This window comes from Dendropsophus ebraccatus, chromosome 7 (genome assembly GCF_027789765.1).
Source record: "Dendropsophus ebraccatus isolate aDenEbr1 chromosome 7, aDenEbr1.pat, whole genome shotgun sequence".
NCBI lineage: Eukaryota > Metazoa > Chordata > Amphibia > Anura > Hylidae > Dendropsophus > Dendropsophus ebraccatus.
Genome location: NC_091460.1, coordinates 70,392,196 through 70,417,937, shown reverse-complemented (window position 1 = coordinate 70,417,937; position 25,742 = coordinate 70,392,196). Strand labels below are relative to the sequence as shown.

General features: G+C 39.9%; 1 protein-coding gene across 8 annotated transcripts in view; it reads left to right on the top strand.

The window, feature by feature from the left end:
* Positions 1-24,242, top strand: part of STOX2 (storkhead box 2) — a 161,509-nt gene extending 137,267 nt beyond the window's left edge. For all 8 annotated transcript variants that reach the window (XM_069977754.1, XM_069977755.1, XM_069977760.1 and 5 more), the window contains exons 3-4: positions 6,406-8,668; positions 21,643-24,242. In XM_069977754.1, coding sequence (XP_069833855.1) covers positions 6,406-8,668; positions 21,643-21,841 — 2,462 coding nt within the window. In that variant the 3' untranslated portion in view covers positions 21,842-24,242. The remainder of the gene's footprint in view (positions 1-6,405; positions 8,669-21,642) is intronic.
* Positions 24,243-25,742: the final 1,500 nt, after the last annotated feature.

The following is a 25,742-nucleotide window of genomic DNA, read 5'->3' as shown; positions in this document are numbered from 1 at the left end:
TCTTATATTTGTTTTATTAAAAGATAATTGCAGCTACATCAATATATGTCATAAATCATATACTGTACAAAATATCACAGTGCAGGAATAATAAAGAGTGATGTCACAATGCAAAGGTAATAAATACAATGCAATAAAGCATGTGAACATACACCATAAGATCTGTAGCATAAAATCTGCAGCATATAAATTATGTGTGAGCATACCTTACCAAGGCTCAGGGTATATATATGCATACACAGCGACCTATTAATAATCGGCCAGGGCTGAGGGGGAGCATATTTACCAACAGTATAATTACAAGGATCAGGACATGTGAGCCCAGGTATGTAACATCCTGTCAAAAAAGGGATGCTGATGTACACTATAGCAAAGGTCCATTTACTTTAATGTCCTAAGTGTAGTCAACTAGTGACTACGTTTCAAGCCTCTTCCCACATAATATTGCTGGACTTGGTCCATTCTCTTGATTCCAGCAAAATAAACAGGAAGGAAGTGGCCCAAATGTAGTCATAAATGAATAAAAAGTATTAGGGCCAAGATGCCTTTACAGCCTTTTGCAACTTTTCCCCTGGTGATTTTGCTCAGTACAATAATTAGGGATTATTTCCATCTGGACATTTATTTCATATCCACATTATATGTCTAATAGATGCAGGCCTCACCTCTGGGACTCACTTATCCTTGGATCATGTTTAGTTATGGTTTCCAGAGGTGATCAGGTAGCTGACGACACACAAGGCAGCTGTTTTTATGCTGCTTTCATAACACCCTTTTAGCTCGTATGGTCACTTTAGTGGTAACTGTAGGCTACCAGCATATATATCATATGTATGACCCAGCTTTACTAATACATAGACATTCTAAAAATACACCAGATGTATTACAGTGGCTCAGGATAGTTTGATAAATCTGGCAGATATTTAGTCTGTCTAGTCTAAGTTTAGACCAATCATTAGTTGTCTTACTTTACACCAGAATTTATGCCACAATTTTGATGCAATGAAGTGTTACATAAGCCGTGCCTCATTCTACTAAACTACACCGCTTTGTCACACCAGGCACAAAAGTGTTTAAATCACATAATAAACGTGCACCATTTTTTAAAAATAAAATATAATAGTATCCTTGAGCATTTGCTATATTAGAAATTTGAAATTATTATTTTTTTTTTTAGAAATATGAAGCTCCTCCTGTTATAGCAATATATTAAGAAACTAATCAGCATAAAAGTTTCAGTCTATTTTGAGTTAAAAACAAAATAAAGCCATATTAAACTGTTATCCAGGATTAGAAAAAAGAACAGCACCACAACCCTTTTAATCAGGTTGTGTGTGGTATTACAACTCTCATTATTCACTTCAATGGAAAAGAACTGCAAAACCACATCCAAACCAAGAATAGGTGTGGTGCTGTTTCTGGAAGAAAGCAGACATGTTTTTGTAGGTCAGGGTAACCCAAACATCTTTGTCATCTTTACTGTAAAAAAAAACTAACATTCTTTCCCTCTTGCTATAAAGGTCTGCCAGTTCTGGGGAACCTGGCAAGAAGGCTTTTCACACTGCTATATTGTGTTTCTTTTCTTTGGGAAGGGGCAGGCTGATATGACAGACACTAAAGGTACAAGATGGATTCTGGTGACTAGAGATGAGTGAATTTATAGTAGTACTGAAGCACTTCGCTAGGCTCAGCAGTCGGCTTGTCAGCCAGCTGCCTTTGAACTCTGCTCCGCTCCAGGTGCCTGGAAAAGCTGGATCCAGTCCAGCTTTTCCAGGCACCCAGAGAGGAGCAGGATGAAGTGGCACCAAGTTCAAAGGCAGCTGGCTGACGAGCCCACTGCCGAGCCTAGTGACATGCTTCGCTGCTACTGTAGTACTGTGTACTACTGGTGACTTATAAGCTTTACTGGGTTCTGCTATGGTGTCCAGAATAGTGCGTCAGGCTGTACCAGTCTTCCATTGAACCTGATGAAACTACCAATGGTAACTTCAATTAGAGTCTGAGATAGAAGTTTCAACACAGCCTTAAGGTAGACATACGCCATCAACAATTGATCGGCCCTACAGAACCTCCATGTGTACAACCAAACAGTTGTCTGTGGGGAGAAAAGGGGTTTTAGAACAAAGAGGTCGGGCGGTAAAATTCCATCATGCTCCACCTTACCACCACCGACCTTGTCTGTCACTAGAGTATTGGGAAAGTGGCACGTACATATATCCGACATTTAAGGCCCTGTGCTTGTTCAGCTTTCAGTCATGTAGATGTAAATTAACTCAACTTCTTTACCTGTCTATACCTATAGGTTCCCATAGCACTTAACTCCTTGTGTTGTGTCTCTGTGGGTCATTTGGATCTGTCTACTTTTGTTCTCCTAAAGAGCTATTCTGGGGAACAAAAAAATGATTTCAAATCCAACTGGTACCTGAAAGTTCTACCTTTTAAGCCTTAGCTGTTGTATGCCCCAGAGGAAGTCATGTACAATCTGACACAGTGCTCTCTGCTGCAACCTCTATGCATCTCAGTAACTGTACAAAGCAGCAGAAAAGTAAAAAATGTTTAAAAGCTGTAGTCTTTTTGGGGGCACTGTGTGGTTTCATATTAGTGATTGTTATAAATTTAAGAGATATTCTGACTTGTAAGACTTATACTTAAGGCCCTATTCCACCAACAGATCTGACAACAGATTATCTGCCAAAGATTTGAAGCCAAACCCAGGAGTGGATTTAAAAAGAGGAGAAATCCAGTCTTTCCTTTATGACCTGATCTCTGATTATAGTCCGTTCCTGGGTTTGGCTTCAAATCTTTGGCAGATAATCTGTCAGATCTGTTGGTGGAATAGGGCCTTTACCTTCCTTGATGCTGCTGTCGCTGCCTGTTTCTTGGAGTCAGTCCTATTGCATGGCATTTGCTGTGTGTGGGGCCAGTTCGCACTGCCCACTTAGCCAATCACTTCTTGTGCCAAACACAGCAATTGCTTTGCAACTGGCTCAGGGAGAATGGCGGCAGGAGCAAGGAAGGTAACTATATGTCTTATTGCCAGGCTGAGCACATATGGAAAGAAAACTTCCAAATACCCCTTTAAGGTTCCCTTAAAAAGTTAATGTACTGTAAGTACATTAACTTGGACTTTATTTAGCATTTATCTGCTTTTGCCTCCTGTCTGTTTCTGTCAGTCACATCGTCCTCCGCCCCTGGTTACATCATGCAGAGGGAACCTGTTAAAGAAGAGTGACAAGCAGGCAATGACCATGTATTATATTGTTTATGGCAGTTGAAGGTGTGATTGTAGTAGGTGTTTCACTTTGGACTCTTTGTATGCGCTTCATCCTTTTAATCAGTCCAGCCCGGTTATATCATGTTTGGATTTTTGCTCCTGACATAATCATAGCCTTATGCAGCGGGGAGGAAATGCCTGTTCCATTAACGAAGTTCACCTTGGGTCAGCGTTCCTTGTGAGCAACAAACAAGACATAATCTTCTGTCTGCAAACTCAGTGTCAGGGCGCAACAGACTCTCTTGAGATGCAGAAAACGTACATGTCTGATGATTCAGTGTCCAGACAGCTTCTACTTTTGAATTATTAAAGAACTACATAATCTTAAGTAACAGTGTTGCTCCTGTCATGCAGTATTTTAAAGACTAGAACCTCTAATGCTAGGGTTTGCTAACAACCCATGTGTATTTTTAGTATCTTGGAGTAGGAAATGCTCCTTAAGAACACACAGAGCAGAGCTCAGGTGAACATGTTGTAGTTACGAGATTGGAATCTTTGTGTTAACCCTTTGAGGACCAGGCCCAAAATGACCCAGTGGACCGCGCAAATTTTGATCTTAGTGCTTTCGTTTTTCCCTCCTCCCCTTCTACGAGCTCTAGCACTCTCAGTTTTCTATCTACAAGCCATGTAAGTGCTTGTTTTTTTACAGGAATAGTTGTACTTTGTAATGGCGTCATTCATTTTACCATAACATATATGATGGAATTCCAAATATATTATTTATGAAGATATAAATTGGTGAAATCGTAAGAAAGAATGCAATATGGTAATGTTTGGGGGGTTCCTGTGTCTACGTAATGCACTATATGGTAACAGCGACATGACACTATTATTCTATAGGTCAGCCCGAACACATCCATATGCAGGTTACACAGATTCTCTAATGTTATATATATTTTTTTTTATGAAATCCTTTTTTTTGGCAATTAATTATAAATAAAATGGGACTATTGTGACGCTTATAACGGTTTTATTTTTTCACCTACGGGGCTGTATGGGGTGTAATTTTTTCCGCCATGATCTCTAGTTTTTATTAATACCATATTTGTGAAGATCGGACGTTTTGATCACTTTTTATTGATTTTTTTTAATATATAATGTAACATAAAATCGGTAATCTGCGCACTTTTTCCCCTCTTTTCGTGTACGCCGTTTACCGGTCGCAATGACGCTTGTTATATTTTAATAGATCTGACAATTACGCACGCTACGGTATATTATATGTTTATCTATTTATTCATTTTTATATGTTTTATTTATATAATGGGAAAGGGGGGTGATTTAGACTTTTATTGGGGGAGGGGTTTTGGGGTAGTGTGTTAGTGTTTTGAACTTTTTTTTTTTTACACTTTTGAAGTCCCTTTGGGGGACTTGTACATAGATTAGTCTGATTTATACACTGATGAATGCTATGCCATAGGCATAGCATTGATCAGTGTTATCGGCGATCTGCTCATTGAGCCTGCCTGTGCAGGCTCAGTGTAGCAGATCGCCGATCGGACCGCACGGAGGCAGGTGAGAGACCTCCGGCAGTCCGTTTTACCGATCGGGACCCCCGCAGTCACACTGCAGGGGTCCCGATCGGTAAGTGACAGGGGACTCCCTCTGTCACTTACACTTAAACGCCGCGGTCGCGCCGCGATCGCGGCGTTTAAGGGGTCAATGACACGCGGCAGCGCGATCGCTGCAGCGTGTCATTGCCGGTGAGGTCCCGGCTGCTCACTGCAGCCGGCCCCCACCTCCTATTAAGCGCGCTCCGCTCCGGAGCGCGCTTCATAGCGGGAATAACACCCGTGACGTAAGGTTACGTCATGGGTCGTCTGGGGACAGACTTCCATGACGTAACCCTACGTCCAGGGTCGTCTAGGGGTTAATTACCTCATTCTTATATTGGCCGCACACAAGTAGTGATTGGCCAACTGTTATCTCTTCTCGTTCCTCCATACACTTGCACACTAAGCTCAGTCAAGTGTGCATGTGGTCTTAGGAAGGGATTGTGGTTAAGCGACCGCCAGGCTTCTATTGATGAAATTGAACTAGTCAGAGTCTATAAAATTTAGATCGTTTCAGAGTCTTGCCAAAATTGACGGGTTTGGGTATTTTTTCATGTCTATGACCAGCTTTGAACACAGACCTATAAATATTAACCTGTCACATTGAAAATGCAGAAAATCTGCACAGATATATAGTTTTGCAGGAAAAGATCCAGTATTACCTATTATTTATTTATTTATGCAAACATCTGTTGATTTTGGGCTATGTAGTCAAGTGGGCATCCTTACTGATTGACGGCATCATAGTACACAGATAGCTGTCAGTCACTGAGTAGGACCACCCACTCGACTACTTAGCTGGATGAGTTATTCAGAATCCTTCTCATAAAAGTGTACATATCAATCTGCTCCACTCCTCCTGCTCTTTATTTATTATACTACCTGCAGATAGGGCTGCAGTTTAATATGGATGTATTCTTATAATTTCTGTCTGATAGAAATATTTATAGATAGTATAGGTGTACGGTATTTGCAGCATTATTTTCCCAGATTATATTAATATAACAAATTTTACTTTTCAGGTTTAGATAAGTTTATTTATTCATTTATTTTTTTGTATGATGCAAAGATATCAAATTTTTTGTTATCCTTTCAATAACCATTACATGGTTTTCAAGATCTCTGCTTGCAGTATGATGCCCATACTGTAATTGTAATCAGGCCTCAACCTTTGTCTATCAATGATGGCAAACAGAGCTGCTGAAAACCAAATGAAATTGAGAAGGTATAGTGAAAAATGGTATAAGTTGAATATATACACTATATAAACTTATATAGTATTAAATACATTTTAAAAATTATTACCAGCTATCTTCTTTTCTCTCTCTTTTAGATAAGCATAATCTTATTTTTCCATTATTGGTAGCAAAGTTAACAAGATCTCCTCCCTCTAAGAATTTGGATCCTTAAAGTCATACTTTATTTTTTCTTCTTCATTGGAGCATATAACATATTCAGAGTATTCATAGTGCCTAGTATTATACTGATTTTCAATCCAAAAAGTTGTAGAAGTAAGAAATTGTAAATGGTTGTATATTATGTCTCTAATATATTTTTCTTGTTGTTGTTTTCATTTAGGTGTACCAACCCCAAGCCCTGAGATCCTGCGACATACACTCAATATGCTTGTCCGAGAAAGGAAAATCTACCCAACTCCAGATGGATACTTTATAGTGACACCACAGACTTATTTCATAACCCCATCCCTTATAAGAACTAACAGTAAATGGTACCATTTGGATGAGAGGATACCTGACCGGTCTCAGTGTACCTCTCCACAACCAGGAACTATTACACCATCCCCTTCAGGATGTGTCAGGGATAGAACTCTCTCCAAAAACCACTGCGACTCTTGTCATTGCTGCAGAGAAGATATGCATAGCATCCATGCATCTACCTTACAAAGGAAATCTGCGAAAGACTGCAAAGACTCATATTGTCCCCCCTCATTGTGCCAGATTCCCCCTACAGAGAAAAGCAAAAGTACCATAAATTATTCATATAAAACAGAAACCCTCTCAAAACCTAAAGATGGGGAAAAGCCATCTAAAAAATTTGGTCTAAAATTGTTCAGGCTGAGTTTTAAAAAGGACAAGGCAAAACAGCTGGCTAATTTTTCAGCCCAATTCCCGCCTGAGGAATGGCCTCTTAGAGATGAAGACACACCAAATACTATACCCCGAGAAGTAGAGATGGAAATCATTAGACGAATAAACCCAGATTTAACAGTGGAAAATGTCGTGAGGCACACTGCACTAATGAAAAAACTTGAAGAAGAAAAATCTCAGAGAAGCAAAGCTGGCTCATCAGCTCATCATAGTGGAAGAAGCAGAAGGAGCAGGACACATAGAAAAACTCATGGAAAATCTCGGTCGCATAGCAAGAATAGGGCTTCCAAAGGTGACCCTTCTGAAGGATCCCACTTAGACTTGCCTGGAGAGAGAGAGTATGAATTTTATCACCCACGGAACCGATCACCAAGGGAAGGCTGTTTCATAATGGAGCGCAAAGGTGGGGAGAATTTTGTAGTACTCAGTAATCCAAATATGATAGAATCACACTTTCCTGTTACACCAGAATGGGATGTGTCTGGTGAGCTGGCCAAAAGGAGGACTGAAATGCCTTTTCCTGAACCCTCACGGGGGAGTTCCCATTCAAAGGTCCATCGAAGCCACAGCCATACACAAGATAGGAGGTCAAGAAATGAAAGGTCAAGTAAAGCCAAGGAAAGATCTAGATCAATGGACAACTCAAAGGGACCTCTAAGTGGTGCTTCTTTAGGTACGCCAGATGACTTAGGTGAAGGCTGCAGTCTTGATGAGAAAACACCAAGCCAGTCTTATATAGATGATGGTACTTTAAGGCCATCACATAGTAGTCTGAGTCATCAGAGGACTCTGTCTTACAAAGATACATGCGTTCCAGAACTAGCTAGTGGTGGTGCCGATACCCCTAAATCATGTAGCCTGTTGGAACAAGGCAAGCTTCCAGAGACTTTATCGTCATACAGTGAACTTAATTCTTGTTCCAAAAAAACAGCAGATGACTATTTTCAGTGTAATACATCTAGTGAAACAATTCTCACTGCTCCATCCCCTTTAGGCAAAAACAAGGAGGACATTGACATGCCAAGTCTCACAGAAGGCTTAAAAAGACTTTCTCCTGCTGAGAAGCCACAACAACATATAGCGAGAGAACAAGGGGAGTACAAAGAAGACTCTCCGAAAGGTACTGTTAGTGGTCTATCAGTTGCTGCAACTAGTCAAAGTCCAGAGTTGATTGCAAATGGGAGGTTGGTGCCGCATCATAATGCAGAATCGAGCAGCCTTGACAAAAGGAAAGAAATTTTCAGTAAAGATACTTTATTCAAACCTTTGCACAATAGCCTATCTGTGAACAGTTTTCATAAATCAGGTGTGGGTTTACTGAAATCACACCAAAAGACTTCTCCTGAAACACTGCCAGCAAGCATTGAGAATTTTGAGCAACCTATTACCACCTCAGTCACCCCAAACCTTGCCGTCTCACCAAGGCCCCAAGAGCCAGCAGGAAATCAAGAAGCCTCTTTTGATTACTATAACGTGTCTGAAGATGACGAGTCGGAGGAAGGGACGCAGAAACCAACAGAGGAGGAAAAAAATCGAGATGACGTGGGGACAATGCAGTGGCTGCTACAACGGGAGAAGGAACGGGATTTACAAAGGAAGTTCGAGAAAAACCTCACACTTCTGAATCCAAAGGAAACTGACAGCAGCGGCAGCCAGAGAGCCACCCACTCGGCTCGCTTGGACAGCATGGACAGTAGCAGCATTACTGTAGATAGTGGATTTAACTCCCCACGGTAAGAAGATATAGCATCTCAAGTGTCTTAACATGTTCTGGTTATCTGAAATGAGTATGAAATGAATGCATGGACTGTCATTTATTGTAGGCAGTTGCCATTGTGTGCTCAAACCGCATGTGTTTATTGTGACATTTGTATATTCCATATGAATTCTGGTTTATGCCACTGAATATTTCTTGTACCTTTTTGGATCTTTGTGGGGGATTTATTTTATTATTTTTTTAATTGCATTTCATTGGTAGAACTGACGTAATCTCCAGGACCACCAGATATTCAGTAATCACCACTGTAATTTGGACCTCATATTAATGGACCTCTTTTTGTGAAATGTCTAGGGGACTCATAAAGTGTTTTTATTATATATATATATATGTATATATACATATATGTGTGTGTATATATATAATTTATTTTTTTTTCTTCCTAAAAACTTTTGTTTCTCTCACTTCTGGTATTTTTAGTTCTTAACTTTTACTTGTTGTTTATTGTCAAGGTTATAACATTTAGTTATATAATTAGCAACAAAGGTGCAGGAAATTGAGAATTGAGGGGTGCCATTGGCTACACATCATTAAAAAGAAATCATGCCTACTGTATGTGATTTGTCATTTCCTCTTTTACATATCCATTTGTGCAAATTCATTTCCATTTGTGGATAAAATTATTGATGACCAGATTAGGATCCAATATAGTCGTTCCTGTATGATTACTTTACATTAACTTAATGAGCAAAAAATAATAGTAAAACTAACCCACTTGCAACATTAACATACTATGGGTATACTTTGTGTCACAGTTATAATCACTTTGGCTGCACAGCAGTGACAAGCAGTAATTGTCATAGCCAGATCCCAGATCTTATATTAGTCAGGACTCGACTATTGGCTGAATCTGCAAAGCAGTGATATAATACACCCAATACAGGCACAGACTTGTTCAATGTGGCTGGAGGGAACTGGTTAGCTCAACTGCCTCTGTCACCGTCATGATATGCATAAGTGAAGGCCCGGTTGTATGAAATTCCTTATGTGGTTCAGTTTTAAAATGATTGGGGGACTGTTCTGCTCACTTAGTTCCCATTTACAAAATGGAATCAGCGGGGAGATTCTGCTCAGAACCCCCGCCCGTGGACCCTGCGCCGAATCCTACCTGCTATCTCTTTCAATGGGAGGTCTTGCGCACGTGAGGTCTCCCATTGAAAGAGAGAGCAGACAGGATTCGGTGCAGAGTCCGCAGGCGGGGGTTCCAAGCAGAATCTCCTCGCCGATTCCGTAGTGTGAACAGGCCCTTACACCCTTTTTATGTCTCAGAAATATACCTTTTGAGATGAAAGGGGTGAGTGCTAGTAGCAATTATCTTGTCTGGGTGACACCATGCCTGCACGTAATGACCGATAGATCCCTGATGTTTCTGATGTTGCGGTGACATCCTTTAGCTATTGGACGTGGCTGAAGATGTGGTTTTACACACACAAGATGATCATGACTGGCACTAGAGATTAGCGCAACTTGAGTATCCTTGAGTCTGATCATTTGGCATTTTTAATACCAGTGGCTGAAGAATTTGGATGCAGCACTAAGGAGTCTGACAGCACATGGATACAGCCATATACATGTTTTCCCCGAATCTCTGGGCCTGCTTCCAACTTTAGCCATGCGTATTCAGATATATTCAGGTATTCTCTAATTAGCACCCACCCACTTTCATTTCGCAATGTATGTTTCTGGGACTACAGAGGGCTAAAGTAAGCACTGCAGAGCGGAACAAGTAAGAGCTTTTCTGCTGCCCTGACAACCCCTTTAATGGTTATTCATATCCCTAGGATAGGCCATCAATATCCAATCACTGGGGCTCCACCTTTTGACATCACCACTTATCAGCTGATGTTCTTGTGTTTCCCAGCTTATGCCTGTGAAGGGAAAAGGAGACGGTGAAAAACGAGATACACCTACCACAAAATGCATGTTGTGCCTTGTAGGTTGTAAAGAGACTGCAGCACTCGCACAAACACCATGATCCTCTGAATCACCTGATCAATATAGGGGTTCCATAAGCCAGGTCTCTGCTGATCAAATACTGTTGGTCCATCCTAAGGATATAATAGAAAAGACTTGAAAATCCCCTTTTAAATACCTGATACTTAGGCAGTTTTATTATTTGTAGTCTTGTCTCTTCTGTGATCTCTGATCTATTAATTTAATTAAAAACAGCTGGATAATTCTTTTCTATACCAGTTTTTACAGCAATACAAAAATAAATATTGGAAAATAAAGTTTGCCATACATTAGGATATATTGCGAATATAATTAATGTCTAATGGTCTCATTGACCAATATTTGAGGTCTGCTCATGTAGGGAAAACATGGACCAAATGGGTTGGATTTTTATCACACCAATTTTGTTTAGCAAAAATTTCTTTCCATTGCAACCTTAGAATAAGGCTATGTTTCCACAATGTAAAAATCAGTGCTTACACCGGCTGTTTGGTAATGGCTGTTATTTGCCGTTATCTTTACATTGTGGGAACATTAATATGGTCATTTGAACGAGCCAAACAAGCGTATCAACAGGGAATTCAACCATGTTAATCTGTCAGACAAAAGGGGTTGTCTAGTCTAGCATATTATTCTCATGAATTTATCAACAGGACATACGCTAATAACAACACCAGGTGAGACCTGGAGTTTGAAGTATAAAAGAAATGTGGTGTTCAGCCCAAATACTTGCTTGGTTACATTGATTCATGTGTCCAACAAATATTATAAAGTTGCACAGATTTTCATGAAATAGTGATGAAACATAAGGCATGACAACCCCATTAGGTCAGAAACTATATTTAAAGTCAAAATTCATGTCATTGCCCCATAATATATATTGGTTTTCATACCTCCCAACTGTTCTGTTTAAAAAAGAACGGGTAAAATAAGGCCATGATTCTTACACATGACCAGTCTAGCTTATAAGCCTAGCCTTACATGTCATATTTGTTTTCACTATAAGACACTTCTTTTTAATTACTGAAGATCAGAACTGTTGGGGGGTATGCAGATGATATATTATATGCATATATTTCTCCATAGAGCTCCCCAAGCATGCCAGACTCCTCAGAGTGAGGCCTCTTCTGCAGCAGCTGCTTTAGGTAACGTCTTGGGATGACAGTCACAAAAAGCAGACTTGAAGTCAGATTTAAAGCGTCCACCTACTCTGCCTTACACAAGAACTTACTCGAAGTCTTAAGATGACTTCCAATGGCCCATTTGTGCCTGCAGATTTGGTGAGTGAAATAATGCATTCTACCTACATTGAGTTTACATTCATTGCAGTTGTGATATAAGAGCTAGTTCTTTAAGATATTAAGATTTCTTATATTAACATATGAGATTTCATATATGAGGCCAATAGCTGAAGGGAGATGTGCCACAGGTTCAAAGGTGAGCGCAAAAAAAACATTATGTACATTATGTAATTGACTTTCTGTGCCTGTATACACTTTAGCAGGAAATTCAGCCACGTCTACTGTCTCTCACAACACATTCTTGATTATAAAGCCACCCACAGGAACAGGAAGTCTAGGATAATGAAGACAACAGAGCAGACATTTGCAATAAAATACGTTTCATAGCCAGAAAACACCTTTAAGGGTGCGTTCACACCTACAGGATCTGCAGCAGATTTGATGCTGTGTTCAGTTATTTAAATGAAATCTGCTGCAGAAAATCAGCTGCAGATCCTGTAGGTGTGAACGCACCATAAAGGATTTTATTTTGCACAGGAATTTGAAGGCAGGGTTCACAATTTTGCATCTGTATTAGGATTACAAGTTCTGGCCCAACCCAAGGTCTCATGATCTGAACAAACATTTGTCAGGGTCATCAGGCCTGTAGTTGGGCTGGGACTTGTGGCCTTTATGGGTCTGGATGCAGCAATGTGTCTGTTAGGCCAGTGTTAACCCAGCTTTAGCGTTCTGAAAAGGACAGTAGAAATTATACTATTCCATATTAGGGGCAGCTCTTCTTGTATTAAAGTTATAAAGGGGTTGCCTGTAATTAAAAATGTCTGTGTGGGGGTCAACCAATAAGATGGTGACTAGAACAGTCTTTTCTCACCAGGACACCAGTGTGTGCCACTTTATGTGACAGCAATATCTGCACATTTACTCTGAAACAGAAATCAATGTTTGCTAATTAGCTTTTTCTGTTTGGATGAAATTTATCCACACCCTCTAGACTACAGATTTTAACAAAAAAAAATGTAAAACAGACTTCATTTAAAAATCCTTTAAAAAGTCCTAAAAGTAGAGATATGTGTTTTGGACCCACTCCCAGCTCTGGCCTAAAAGTACAGATTCAATTTCTGCCAAAAATACTGCTGATGTGAAAGTGCCCTGAGAGATAGCAGCAGTGAATGGGAGGAGATTATAAACAGCAGACAGCAGAGTTTGGAGAGTTGGGAGAGCATACAAGGTGAGAAGCTCACGCAGGCTATAGATAGGGAGGAAATCACACCTAAAGCAGCTTTGCAGGTGAAGAATCAAGTGGGTTGTGTACAAGCATAAAAAGAAAGCAGAGAAACTACAGCAAACATTAGATTCCTAATCAAATAGACCTCAAGTCCACATGTTTCACATGTAGGAGAAACTCACTGGTGAAAAATGTAAACCTTTTTTTTTTTTTTTTTAACGCAGGGATGCTCTTTTTGAGACACTTGCCAATAGGGCTTAATAGCTTTCAACTTTACCAATTGTAACCATTTCTCTAATGACAGAGGGTAGGTATCCATCCAGTATCTCGCTATAAATATTCCAGCACACACAAGCAGTTTACTCCATTGTGATCCATTTTCACTGTCATTAACCCCTTCAAGACAGAGCCCATTGATGCACCAGGTCAAATTTATATAATGTTCCTCCCCGCCTTCTAAGGGCCATAGCACTTTTATTTTTCCACCTACAGGGCTGGTTGGGGTGTCATTATGATCTCTAGTTTTTATTAATATTATATTGATGTAACAGAAATTTTTTGATAGATTTTTATTATTTTTTTTCTGATATATAATTTAAAAAAAATCAGCAATCTTGGTGTTTTTTTTTTCTGTTCACGCCGTTCACCGTGCAGGAACAATAATGTTATATTTCAAACAATTCTGCATGCTACGATATATAATGTTTATTTATTATTTTTTTATATTTTTATAATGGGAAAGGGAGTATTTTAAACATATAGCATAGCATAAATTAGTGTTATCGGTGATCTATGTATAGAGCCTGCCTGAGAGCAGACTCTATCCATGGATGGCCGATCCGACTGGACGGAGGTAAGTGGATTACAAGCGATCGGGACCATGCTGCGGGGGTCCCAATCACTCAGTGACAGGAGCTTCTCCTGTCACTGATTACTTCACGATTAAGAATGTAACTGTACGTCCTCGGTCGGGTAGGAAAGTTTCGAGCAGGGCCCCGCGGCAAGCCCTCTCTGAACTGCCACGATCCAGGGTGTTATTAATAGCCCGGGACCGCGGCTATGAGAGCAGAGGGCAGATCACCCCACCCCCGCGAGATGCAATCGCGAAGGGGCAAGCACCAGGATGACACTGATCCCAGCTCGATATTCTGCTGATCTAGTCTGCAGCAGACCAGACCAACAGGGCACCGATCTAATAGAATGGTGCTCTGTAATATACACAGTATTGATCTCAATGGGAGATCAATGCTGTGTATATAGCATTCCCCCAGGGGACTTCTAATTACTATGTAAAAAATTAAGTTTTTGTCATTAATAAAAAAAAAAAACTCCCCTAATAAAAATTTTCCTATTTAAAAATAAAAATAAATAAACATATTTGGTATCGCCGCGTGCATAATTGCCCAAACTATTAAATTCCTGATCTTGCACGGTAAACGGCATAAGTGCAAAAATCAGCCAACGTGCAAAATTGTACATTTTTGGTTGCATCAAATCCAGTAAAATTGTAATTAACGATCAAAAAGTCGTACAATCAAGGTAGCGATAGAAAGTACACACCATGGGGCAAAAAATAACATCTCAACCAGCCCCATAGAGCAAAGGATAAAAGTGTTATAAGCATGGTCATAGAGCAATTTTAAGAAACGTTTAGATTTTTAAAAAGGTTTTAATTTTTTTAAAGCCATCAAATAAAATAAAAGTTTCACAAGTTACATATTGTTGTAATTGAACTGGCTTGATAGATAACATGCCAGTTTTACCATAGGACAAATGGTGTAAACACAAAACCCCTCCAAATTAAAAAAAAATGCATTTTATTTTTAATTTCACTGCGCAACCTTTTTTTTCTGGTGTTGCAGCATATTTTACTGAAAAATTAAGTCTGTCATTGCAAAGTACAATTAGTGGCGCAAAAAATAAGGGTTGGTGGGGGCCTGTAAGTGAAAATAAGGAAGTGATATAGCCTTTTAAACTCGAGGAGGCGCAAAAACAAAAATTTGCACGGTCCTGAAGGGGGACCGCAGCTACCTCTCATTACTCTCGGCTCCCGAGACACTAATGTGTGCGGGACCGCTCTCACTGCAGTGGTTCCGCACACATCAAACTCCTTCAGTGTCAGAAACATAGATGTACATTCCTACTGCATGGGGTATGTGCAGTAGGAGCGTATATCTACGTATTACTTATGTGAAGATGTTAACTAATCCTCTTAAAATAATTTCACCAGGGAGAAAACTAGATCCATTTCCAAACACTGTTTGATAAATGCCAACACTTGGATGGAACCAAATTAGGTGGGATTCATCCACCTCCTCTTCATGGCATTTAAATGCAAAAAAAATTATTAAATTGTATTGTATTGCCCCCCAAAAGTTATACAAATCCTTTTGCTTTTTTCCCCTGCACTTACTACTGTATCAAGGCTTCACTTCCTGGATAAAATGGTGATGTCACGACCCGACTCCCAGAGCTGTGCGGGCTGTTGCTGCTGGAGAGGATGATGGAAGGGGGACACTGAGGGACACAGGGCACTGAAGGGACACTGAGCATCCCTCTGCCATCATCCACAGCCCACACAGCTCTGTGAGCCGGGTCGTGACATCACCATTTTATCCAGGAATAGGGATGGTCCGAAACTGCCAAGGTTCGGGTTCGTATAAACCCAAACGCTCGGCATCAGATTCCCGCTGTCTGCCTGCTCCATGCCCATGGCTATGGCTGTATCCCAGTTTTCTAGGCGGTCCTCCCGCTGTATTCACCCTCTCCACGGAGCGGGAAGACAGTGGGAATCATTTCTGAGAGTTCGGGTTCAAACTAACCCGAACCGAACTCTGTTCGGACTATCCCTATCCAGGAAGTGAAGCCTGGATTGAGTGAAGTAAGTGCAGGGAAAAAAGCACTTTATAAGCATTTCCTGTAATAAGTGTATATTGGTAATTTGTATAACTTTTGGGGGGCAATATAAACTTTAAAAAAAAATTAAAAAATTCGCCAGACTCTGTTAAGACAACTCATAGCCTCATCTCTATTAAATAGGGATAGCGTCTTAGGAGTAATGTAAAGCATCTTGAAATTAATAAGCCTATGCGGCATACTAATTGAACTATACATCGTATTTCCTATAATCAGTTTCCAAGTTGTTTTGGGCATGTCCCCTAGTGCTGTTCACCACCGGTTTCTAGCTCTGCTCAGATGAGGAGTTTTCCTCTCTACTATAAATAATTTATACATTTTGGATAGAAGTTTCCATCTTTCACCATCCTCCTGGATATGCTCAACCATTTCAAGTGACATAATGTGAAACTTAAAGGAGAAGTCCAGTGATTTTAAAAAACAAACAAATGGCAGTGCTGGACTGCTGTTCTGGGACCCCCATTGGACCCCCATTTTTTTTCTTTTTTTTTTTTTTAAATTGACGGACTTCTCCTTGAATCTTATTCTGTGTAGACATACTGTACAGTATGTGTGTAAAAAAAACTTGTAAATCCCGGGTTTCTGGTTACTTTTAATAGTGTATTGTACTTCATCAAAGAGGACCAAACAGCCATCTTTGAACATTTGGTGGTAAAATCCTTATTGACACTTTGCACCAGATAATAAAATCATTTTCTATGTTATGGAAGCACAGATAGATATTTTAAAGGTACCATCTGTCTCCTTGACCTTACACCTATCCTACAGTGTCAGCAGTTTGAAATCTGAATTGCATCTATCATTTCACTTAACTTGTTAAGGGTATGTTCACACATATGAAGTATCTAAACTAGAAAGTCTAGTTTTCTTTCTTTTAATCCCGTAGAATGATACCTGTGATATCAAGGATAGATAGATTTTAGCAGGCAGTAAAAACCTTTTACAGATATATATATATATATATATATATATATATATATATATATATATATACAGATGTTGGTAGAAAGAAACCAGCTGTTACGTTTATTGGTTCCCTGACGTCTGGCATCTGTTCAGCCCCATGCTATGCTCTAATATGAACATGGCTCAGTATTGCCAAGTGTTGGCTGTTTGGTTAGGGCAAAAGGTCACCCAGGATTTCCAAATCCAAAGCTATTTATAAGTTTGCAATGGCAGATCAGAGAGTTCTCGCAGTCTACAGCCTCACCTGCTTTCCTAAGCCGGCGTGAAAATGCTGCATATTTAAGCGAAAAATTAGAAAGTACAATCTGTTTAATTTTACAGAAATAATGGTCAGAAATACTATAAATTTGTATTGGTCTATTGTCCGTATAATCTGGGAACATACAATGTGTTGACCTCTTGCAGTCTGTCTGGGAATGTCGTGACTGACAGATGTAACTTCTAAAATGGAAGGATCTATTTAAGAGTGTGAAAGGGCATTGATGGGATCACAGCTGCTGAGCAGACAATGGTGCTTACTCTCCCTGAGCTCCACATGCGTGCCAGCTCCATTTCCAAGTCTGTGTATCACCATATAATAGCGTGCAAGCTTCTGATGTCATGTTCAACACCATAAAGGGGACAGTGCACATAGGTGAGATCTCAGGCCATAGTGGACTGTATTTCCAATCATTACAGTTAAGGTACAAGATGATATACCTGGAAAAACTACTTCTGTGATTGGTCCTGTCAGCAGATCACATGCTATGACTTTTGTGACCAGACCTTGTATACAGTCTCCTAATATATGGATGCTTCCCATACTCGTCTAGCTTACCATCTTATGAGAGTGGGAAAAGAGGAGAAGATGCTCCCATCGATGCATTTGCAGTTGAAAAAAACACAGCACCACCAACTAGTCAAAACTTTGAAAACATTTTAGAACTTTTTTAAAGTAACAGTATAACATTTTTTACTTGTACCATTTAATGAATTTGGCCAAATTTGTATGCTTTAACCTTGTGGAAGTGTGTGAATTAACCCTTACCATTACACTAATCTTTTGTTAACCCTTACCACTCCATTAATCTCATTATAGACTCCAGTTTGTCACTTTAAACTTAAATTATCAGAACATGCTTGTTATTCTCTCCACCGGCTGTATCTAACATTACAATCTCAGTGTGGCCACACATAGACAGGTATACTTTAGTATAAACATCTTCCGACAGTTGCAAAATGTTTTTTTTTTTTTTTTTTTTGTGCTGTTTATGTTTCGCTACTTTTCTTGGGATATGTTAAGCTAACAGGAAAGGTAAGGAAAGACATCCCTGTATCCACATCTCCGGAACATTTCTAACTTTTTATGCCTTGATTTAAGTACAGTGCGACAGTATATGGGTACAGTAAGAGGATGCTATGAATTATGGCTCAGAACTTGCTAAAATTTGGTCATGCGCCTGAGATTTTACAAGTAAATGTCATCATATCTACTAGCAAGACAGGATAGAGGCAGGATTAGCCATTTGTCTGTAGTATGCCTCAGAGGTTGTTATATTATATATGTATCTATGGTCTTGTTAGTTGTCGGTTCCTGTGGATACAAGTTAGTGGGGAAGAAATCCTTCATTAATTGAGCTGGACGAAGGGGGAGATTTATCAAACATGGTGTAAAGTGAAACTGGCTCAGTTGCCCCTAGCAACCAATCAGATTCCACCTCTCATTCCTCACAGACTCTTTGGAAAATGAAAGGTGGAATCTGATTGGTTGCTAGGGACAACAGAGCCAGTTTCCCTTTACACCAGGTTTGATAAATCTCCCCCAAAGAATTTATGTTTTGCCTGTCCTTACAATATCGTTCTCCTGTCTAGAATTCAAATCAGGCATGAAGCGATGTAACTCCACACAGGGCTGCTTCGGCAACCTATGACATCCAGCAAGACTTGTGCTTGAGCTCTAGAGAAGAACCTGTGCATAAACCCTACTGGATTTCATATGGCTCCTTTAGCAATCTGAGCATTGAGTTGCACTTTCAATGGCTATGTTCCCACTAAGTAAGGCGGCCATCTTGTTAAACAGGCGGACACTAATAATGATCATAATGTTAGAAGACGGCCACCTTCCCTGATATTTTCCTAAAGTGGGATCATAACCGATGTCTGATTTGAAGATTAGCTGAGAAAGTAAGGGTATGTTCATATCGGGTTGCATATAAGGTTATGTTCACACGTCGGGCTGCACGTCGGGAATCAGTAAGAAAAGGATGTTGCCGTGCAGCCCGCCGTGCGGCCGACAGCCGTGTTGACTTAAATGAGCAGGATGGAGTCATTATGTGACAACGTTCTGCTCATTTGCCGGACGTACACTGCTTATGTGCAGGACTCAAAAGCGGCTGTACGGCGGGCTGCACGTCTGGCTGCACAGCAGCATCCTTTTCTTACTGATTCCCGACGTGGGGACAAAAACGCAATATGAACATACCCTAAGATTGGAGGAACACTTTAACAATGCTTTATACAGAAATAAGCCAGGGTGCCTGAATCAATGAACTTCCATGTAATCAATGCATTTTGTGAGTGTTCCCAAACTTTGGACAGGGTAAGCATGCCTTAATGATGGAGTATATGGAGTGGGGCTGTCTGAGAGCACAATGGCAAAATGTGATGGGCATTCCCTATAGTCAGAATGATAAAGAATACATAGAGGACGGTGGTGAAAATTGAAGAAAATCTTAGCAGCGTGGTTCATAATTAAATATTTGGACGTCTAATGCTTACATTTTCTAATGTTTTTTACTTTAATGAATTGTAACTGTCTGTATTGGTCACATTCTACAATATTTCTTATTTTCTTACATTGCATTATATATGCCTCCGAACATTCTCAGGAAACGGCGGTCTTGTTGTCCATAGCAGTCTGGATTTTTGTTATTAGTACCTTGTATCTAGTCAAGGCTGAATCCTTAGATACTAAGAACAACAAGGCCAAATTTCTCTAAGGCAGCTTTGGCACCTGAGAACCTATGTGTTGTGGTGTTGGTTCTTTTTGCAGTATTTTTACTGTTAACTCTATGCTCATCTTAGAGTATGGCAATACAGATGGGTCCTCAGATGCTTGCCGGTAGAAAGGAGAGGTTTAACAGAGTTGAGGTCAAACATAAGCTTTGCTGCCCCATTCAAAGTCTATGGCAACGATGTAAACAGCCTTGCCCTGCCTGTTTTCCTGTTGTCTCTCTGGCTTGTACATTATTTTAATCATTACATACAGGGAAATATATTTGCAGATTTGAAAAACTACTAATCCTGTCTAATACAAAGTGGACAAGACAGTCTAAAAATGTGGCAGATTGTAGTGCACCTATGCCAGGTGCAAGAGAGTCTAAATGTGTCTCAAACTCAGAATAAATGTGGTGCAAGTCATGTAAGCCAATAGTAAATCTTTCCTTGTATGTAAAATGTTACTGTCTCCAGTGACTAGAGAAGTGTGTTGCTGTGCAATACACTCCCTAGCTTTGCACTCGTTGTTTAAACTTAAATGGCAGCCATCTCCTGCAACAAGTTGGATTGACTGTCAAGCTTGGCAGTGGAGTGCACAGTTGTGCATTTCTCCTGGCTATATTTAGCAATTTCTGAAGGTCTCAGAACCGAGACCCCAACCACTCAAAACTATTGACTTGTCTGATGTTTTATTACAGTGAGAGTAACGCTTTAATCTCTACTAGAGATGAGCAAATTTACACTATGTTTGGCCAAACACGAATCTGATTGCTCTGCTGTATAATCCCTCTGCCTGGAAAACATGGCTACAGCCCTAGGAGACCTGGACTTTTCCAGGCTGTAGACTAAAGCAATCAATGGCTGTGCGATCTGGTTTGGTGAATTTGCTGTAAGTACGCTCATCTCTAATCTCTACCAACCCCTTCATTATAGGAATCATAGGAATCCAAGTTCACAGTCTCCATCAATAGCATCTTGTGTAATGTCTCAATGACCTGTCCAAAGAGGGTGACGGCATACACCTTAAAGAAGCAGTCCAGTTTTGTTTTTGTTTTTTTTTTACTCCTCCCCCCATTGCAGGCTAGCACATATACTTACAAATTATGAACGGTGTCCTGCAGTGCAGCTTTTGTTCTGGTCCTATGGTGCCGCTCGGATCCCACTGGCACACCTCTTCAGGTTCAGCACTGCAGCTCAGGAGGCCAGAAGTCGGGGTCTCCAATGCATCTCTGTGAGAGCGCTCTCATGCCTTAAATAGACCTGTAGAAAAAAAGAGGTTCAGAAGAAATGTGACATCACCGCCAGCGGGATCTGAGCGGCGCCGTAAGACCTGAACGTAGCCGTGCTGCAGGACACCGAATCATCATTGGTAAGTATATCTGGCAGTCTGCAGTGGGGGAAGGGTAGGGGGAGAATAAAAAAAAACTGTAGTGCTTCTTTAAGGCTCTGTTCCCACTAGGTAATACGAGCAAATAACACCGGTTATTGCAAAATAATGACTGTTATTATTAGTCGTCATCATTAATAACTGCTATTTTTTTCGCAACATCAGCCGTTATTTGCCCTTATTTTTACCTAGTGGGAACATAGCTTAAAAGTTATCAGTTCCATAGATGATTTAATATTTGACATCTGTTGTTCTTCTCTCCCCAGTACACGTGAAAGCCTGGCTTCCAATACTTCAAGTATTGTTGAAAGTAACAGACGGCAGAACCCAGCTCTTAGTCCTGCCCATGCTGGTGCTGGTCCAGCTTTTAACTTCCGAACATCTGCTGCAGAAACCACCACAACGGATGCTGATAAACTACAGAAACCCGCTAACTGTTTGCAAGCTTCTGTAACTAGTGTTTGATAGCCGCTCAGCCTCAAATCTTGTTCTGTCTCATCCTCTACAGCAAAGTTTACTACACTGGGACCGATGTTTACATCTCTTTACAAGCAAGCCTCACATCCACAGTTTTTGTGTCTTTCTAAAACTGTGCTGCTAAATAGCCCAGGGGGCAACAACAAGAACAGAATACCAACTTTTTTGTAGTATTATTATTTTGTTTTTTTCTTTCTTTCTTGCCATCATTTTTTTTCCATAATGTAAAGCTCAGTAGAAAGTGACATGATAGAAGTGAATATGCACATTATTCTTCATGTAAATGTAACAGAGCACATTCAAGAGTCTAAACACTGTAATTTTTATTTTGTTCTAATTTTTGGGCGCTGTGCGGCATACAGCAGAGTACTTCCTTTAAAGCAGCGGTGCTCGGTAGAAAACACAACTTTGTAGATTTGCAGAACAGTTTTTATTCCGTTCTATGTTATAAAGAAGAGAAAGAGAGAAAAGAATATTTATTTTTACCAACACACAAATGATACGAACCTAATTTTAAACGTATACACAGTATATATATATATATTCCTACTTAGTGCCCATGATGTCCAGCCAATGTAAAGAACCAAAATAATAGACCATATCACACTGCAATAAGAAGTGCTACATTTGTGCTTTTTATCTTCTGGCTATCTACATACACATCATTGTGTTGTCACATATAACTGTAAAATGTATTGGATATGTTGTTCAGGGACCTGCATGCAGTATACAGAATGACAGTTGTGTTACTTCTCTCTATAATAATACACTAGTTAACAATACAATATTATCACTAAGCAAGCAAACTTACAGTAACTCATTATGACAGTACAAATGAAAGGGACTTTCTCAGCAAAGTACAGCAAGGTATAATATGAAAGGCAAGTGTTGTAGCCATGTCGGGTCGTAGGCCATTGGCATTCAGTGCATACAAATCTATGACCATTAATATATGTTAAATAGATATTCATATGTTTATTCCCAGAATACATAGGTAATGCAGTTAGATTACCAGGCCTAATTGTTAGAAAAAAGGGTATATAACATATATCCCGTTTAACAGAGGTTGTGACTTACAAAGGACCCACAAATTAATGTGAACTTGGAAAATGGGATATGACAGCAGAATATCATTTTAAAGGGCCCACCTACATCTGGTATTTATATAGAAGTGAAAGATCGCACATGGCATATTAGCCATATGGATGCCTTTCTGCATGATTTTGCAGAGAGACATCTATCTGGGCTCAATAGGAGCATAAAATGCAGCCTAACTTTATTGTGTTTAGATTTACCACAAGCCAGATGTACATAATATAGATAACAGCTTGGTAATAAAGAAAAAATAAGTTGGAGAAATATATTTATAATTGATATGTACATTTGGAGCAGGGGCCTGCCATGTCTAGTATTGCAGCTGACCACCAGTCACTTGAATAAGCTCCAACACTAGCCCATAGACAAGCTTGTCAAAAGTAGATTTTTTTTTTTCTAATGCTGGATAACACTAAAGTGGGTTGTTGGTCGCATGGCTTCCAACCACGCCTTGCATGTATTACCTTATGAAAGAAAACAATTCTAGCTCTGAAAATTTAAACAATGACCATTAGCCTATCACTTACTGTTGTGCAACTGACCACCAAACTCTCAACCCCCACTTATCAGAATGCCATGAATGCCTGGCAACCCTCCATACCCAACAGGATTTGTCATCAAGATTCACATTCATATTAACCATGAACTTCCTCTTACCCCATTTCCTTTAACCATATTGCCCACTAAAATGCTGCCCAGTGGACTAAGAAGCCATCGGAGTGTTCAGCAGAGCATTTTGGCTGTGAAGCCTGGATATATAGACTCCTTTTAATCACAAGACCTTTGCTAGAAGAATACAATTTTCATATCTGTAGATTTACATATTTCACTTATGTATACCTAGCGCTGCTGCTTTAAAATCCCATGTCCGAGGTTTCACAGTGCCAGAAATCTTAGTAGTACCATTAAAGTGGCAGCAGGGTGGAGCCATTGTTATACCAAGCATTAACAGTGCCAAAAATCACCAAAATGGAGTAAGATATTCTCTATAGATTTAAACACTTCATAGTCACACATCTACATGTTTTAAGTTTAGAATTTTGTGCCAACAGAAAACTATAGATTTATTTGGCCGGTACATGCCCTTCTACAAGTTTTAAAGCCTAGTGTATTTTTTTACTACATGGATCTAATCTTGGGACCAAAAAAAAGGAGACCGCTAATCTGACATTTTGTGGTGCTCAAAGCAGTTGTCACTTCCCATTCCCCATATGGTGTTAGGACGAGGATAGGAAGAATTCTGATCTGTGAATCCATAAACAGATTTAAAGGGAATGTACCATCAGATCTGGGCTGAAGCACTGGAGACGGGCCGACCCACCCCCAGTGGGAGGAAACCCGGGCCCCTTTATGATGCAGCTCCATTGATTCTAATGGAGCCATGTCAGAGATAGGCGGGGGTTTCCTACCACTGGGAGTGGGTCAGCCTGCCTCCAGTGCTTTAGCCCAGGCCATATGGTACATTCCATTTAAAGGGGTTTCCAGCCCCCCCCAAAAAAAAAATTTACAATTGGCACAGGGTGTTATAAAATTAAAAAATGAAGTCATACTCCACTTGCCTGACCCCCCCCTGCCATTCCAATGCTCCCAGTCCCTGACACTCAGTGCTACTTTATGATTTTTTGGGACACTTGACACTGGCCAAGTGGGTAACTCCACAAATCAAGAAGCAGCATTAAGCATTGAGGTCTGGGGACATTGGAATTGCAGGTACAGGAGATTGAGGCAGGTGAGTAGGATTTTTTCTTATTTTTACGGCACCAAACTGGTTTAAAGTAGAACTGGCTCAGTTGCCCCTAGCAACCAATCAGATTCCACCTTTCTTTCCTCACAAATTCTTTGGAAAATGAAAGGTGGGATCTGATTGGTTGCTAGGGGCAACTGAGCCAGTTTCACTTTACACCAGTTTGAAAATTCTATCCTTGTATAAGCAACGTGCAAATGGACATCGTAACATACAATCTGCAAAAATATTTTTGGTTGCTAAATTGTAAATGGGCATGTGCTAGCCAATAAAATGAAAGTGATCTGAGTGTGGAAATCCTATCTACTGGCCTCATGCAACAACAAAAAATAGACAAATTTAGCTCCTAAATATAAAAATTTTTAAGCCATATGATACATTTACCGTCTGGAGCCCTGCGTTGAAGTGGTTCTCCATCTTTGGCTGCATCAACCCAAAATATAAAGTAGACTACTTGGTCATCACAATTCCTATACTGATACATTCTTACCTGCATAAGTGATTTGTAATGTCTGCAAACTGTTTAACTTTGCATACTTCCCTATAAATGCAGGAGAGCCTGTATACTATGTATCCTAGGACAACCAGGTAGTTTATGTTTAACTGTGAAGATAAGGGCAGCTAACCGTAAATAACCCCTTTAATGTCATTGGGGCAACTAAGACCCTGATTTAAAATGCCAATTAAAATTACATAAAACCTATTTTTATTTAACTTGCATATGTGAGCCCAAGAACTAGTTGATAAAAGTCTAATGGGGAGATTTCTCAAACATGGAGTAAAGTGAAACTGGCTCAGTTGCCCCTAGCAACCAAACAGATTCCACTTTTCATTTTCCAAAGAGCATGTAAGGAATGAAAGGTGGAATTTGATTGGTTGCTAGGGGCAACTAAGCCAGTTTCTTTTTATACCTTGCATGATAATTTCCCCTTCCTAAATTTCTTTATTTCACTTTTGGTAAATTTAGTTCTCCTTTAATTTATTTGTATGAAAAAAGGCAAGCATAGCCTAGTAACATGATTTCTTTCAAACGGAAGGATATAATTTTTT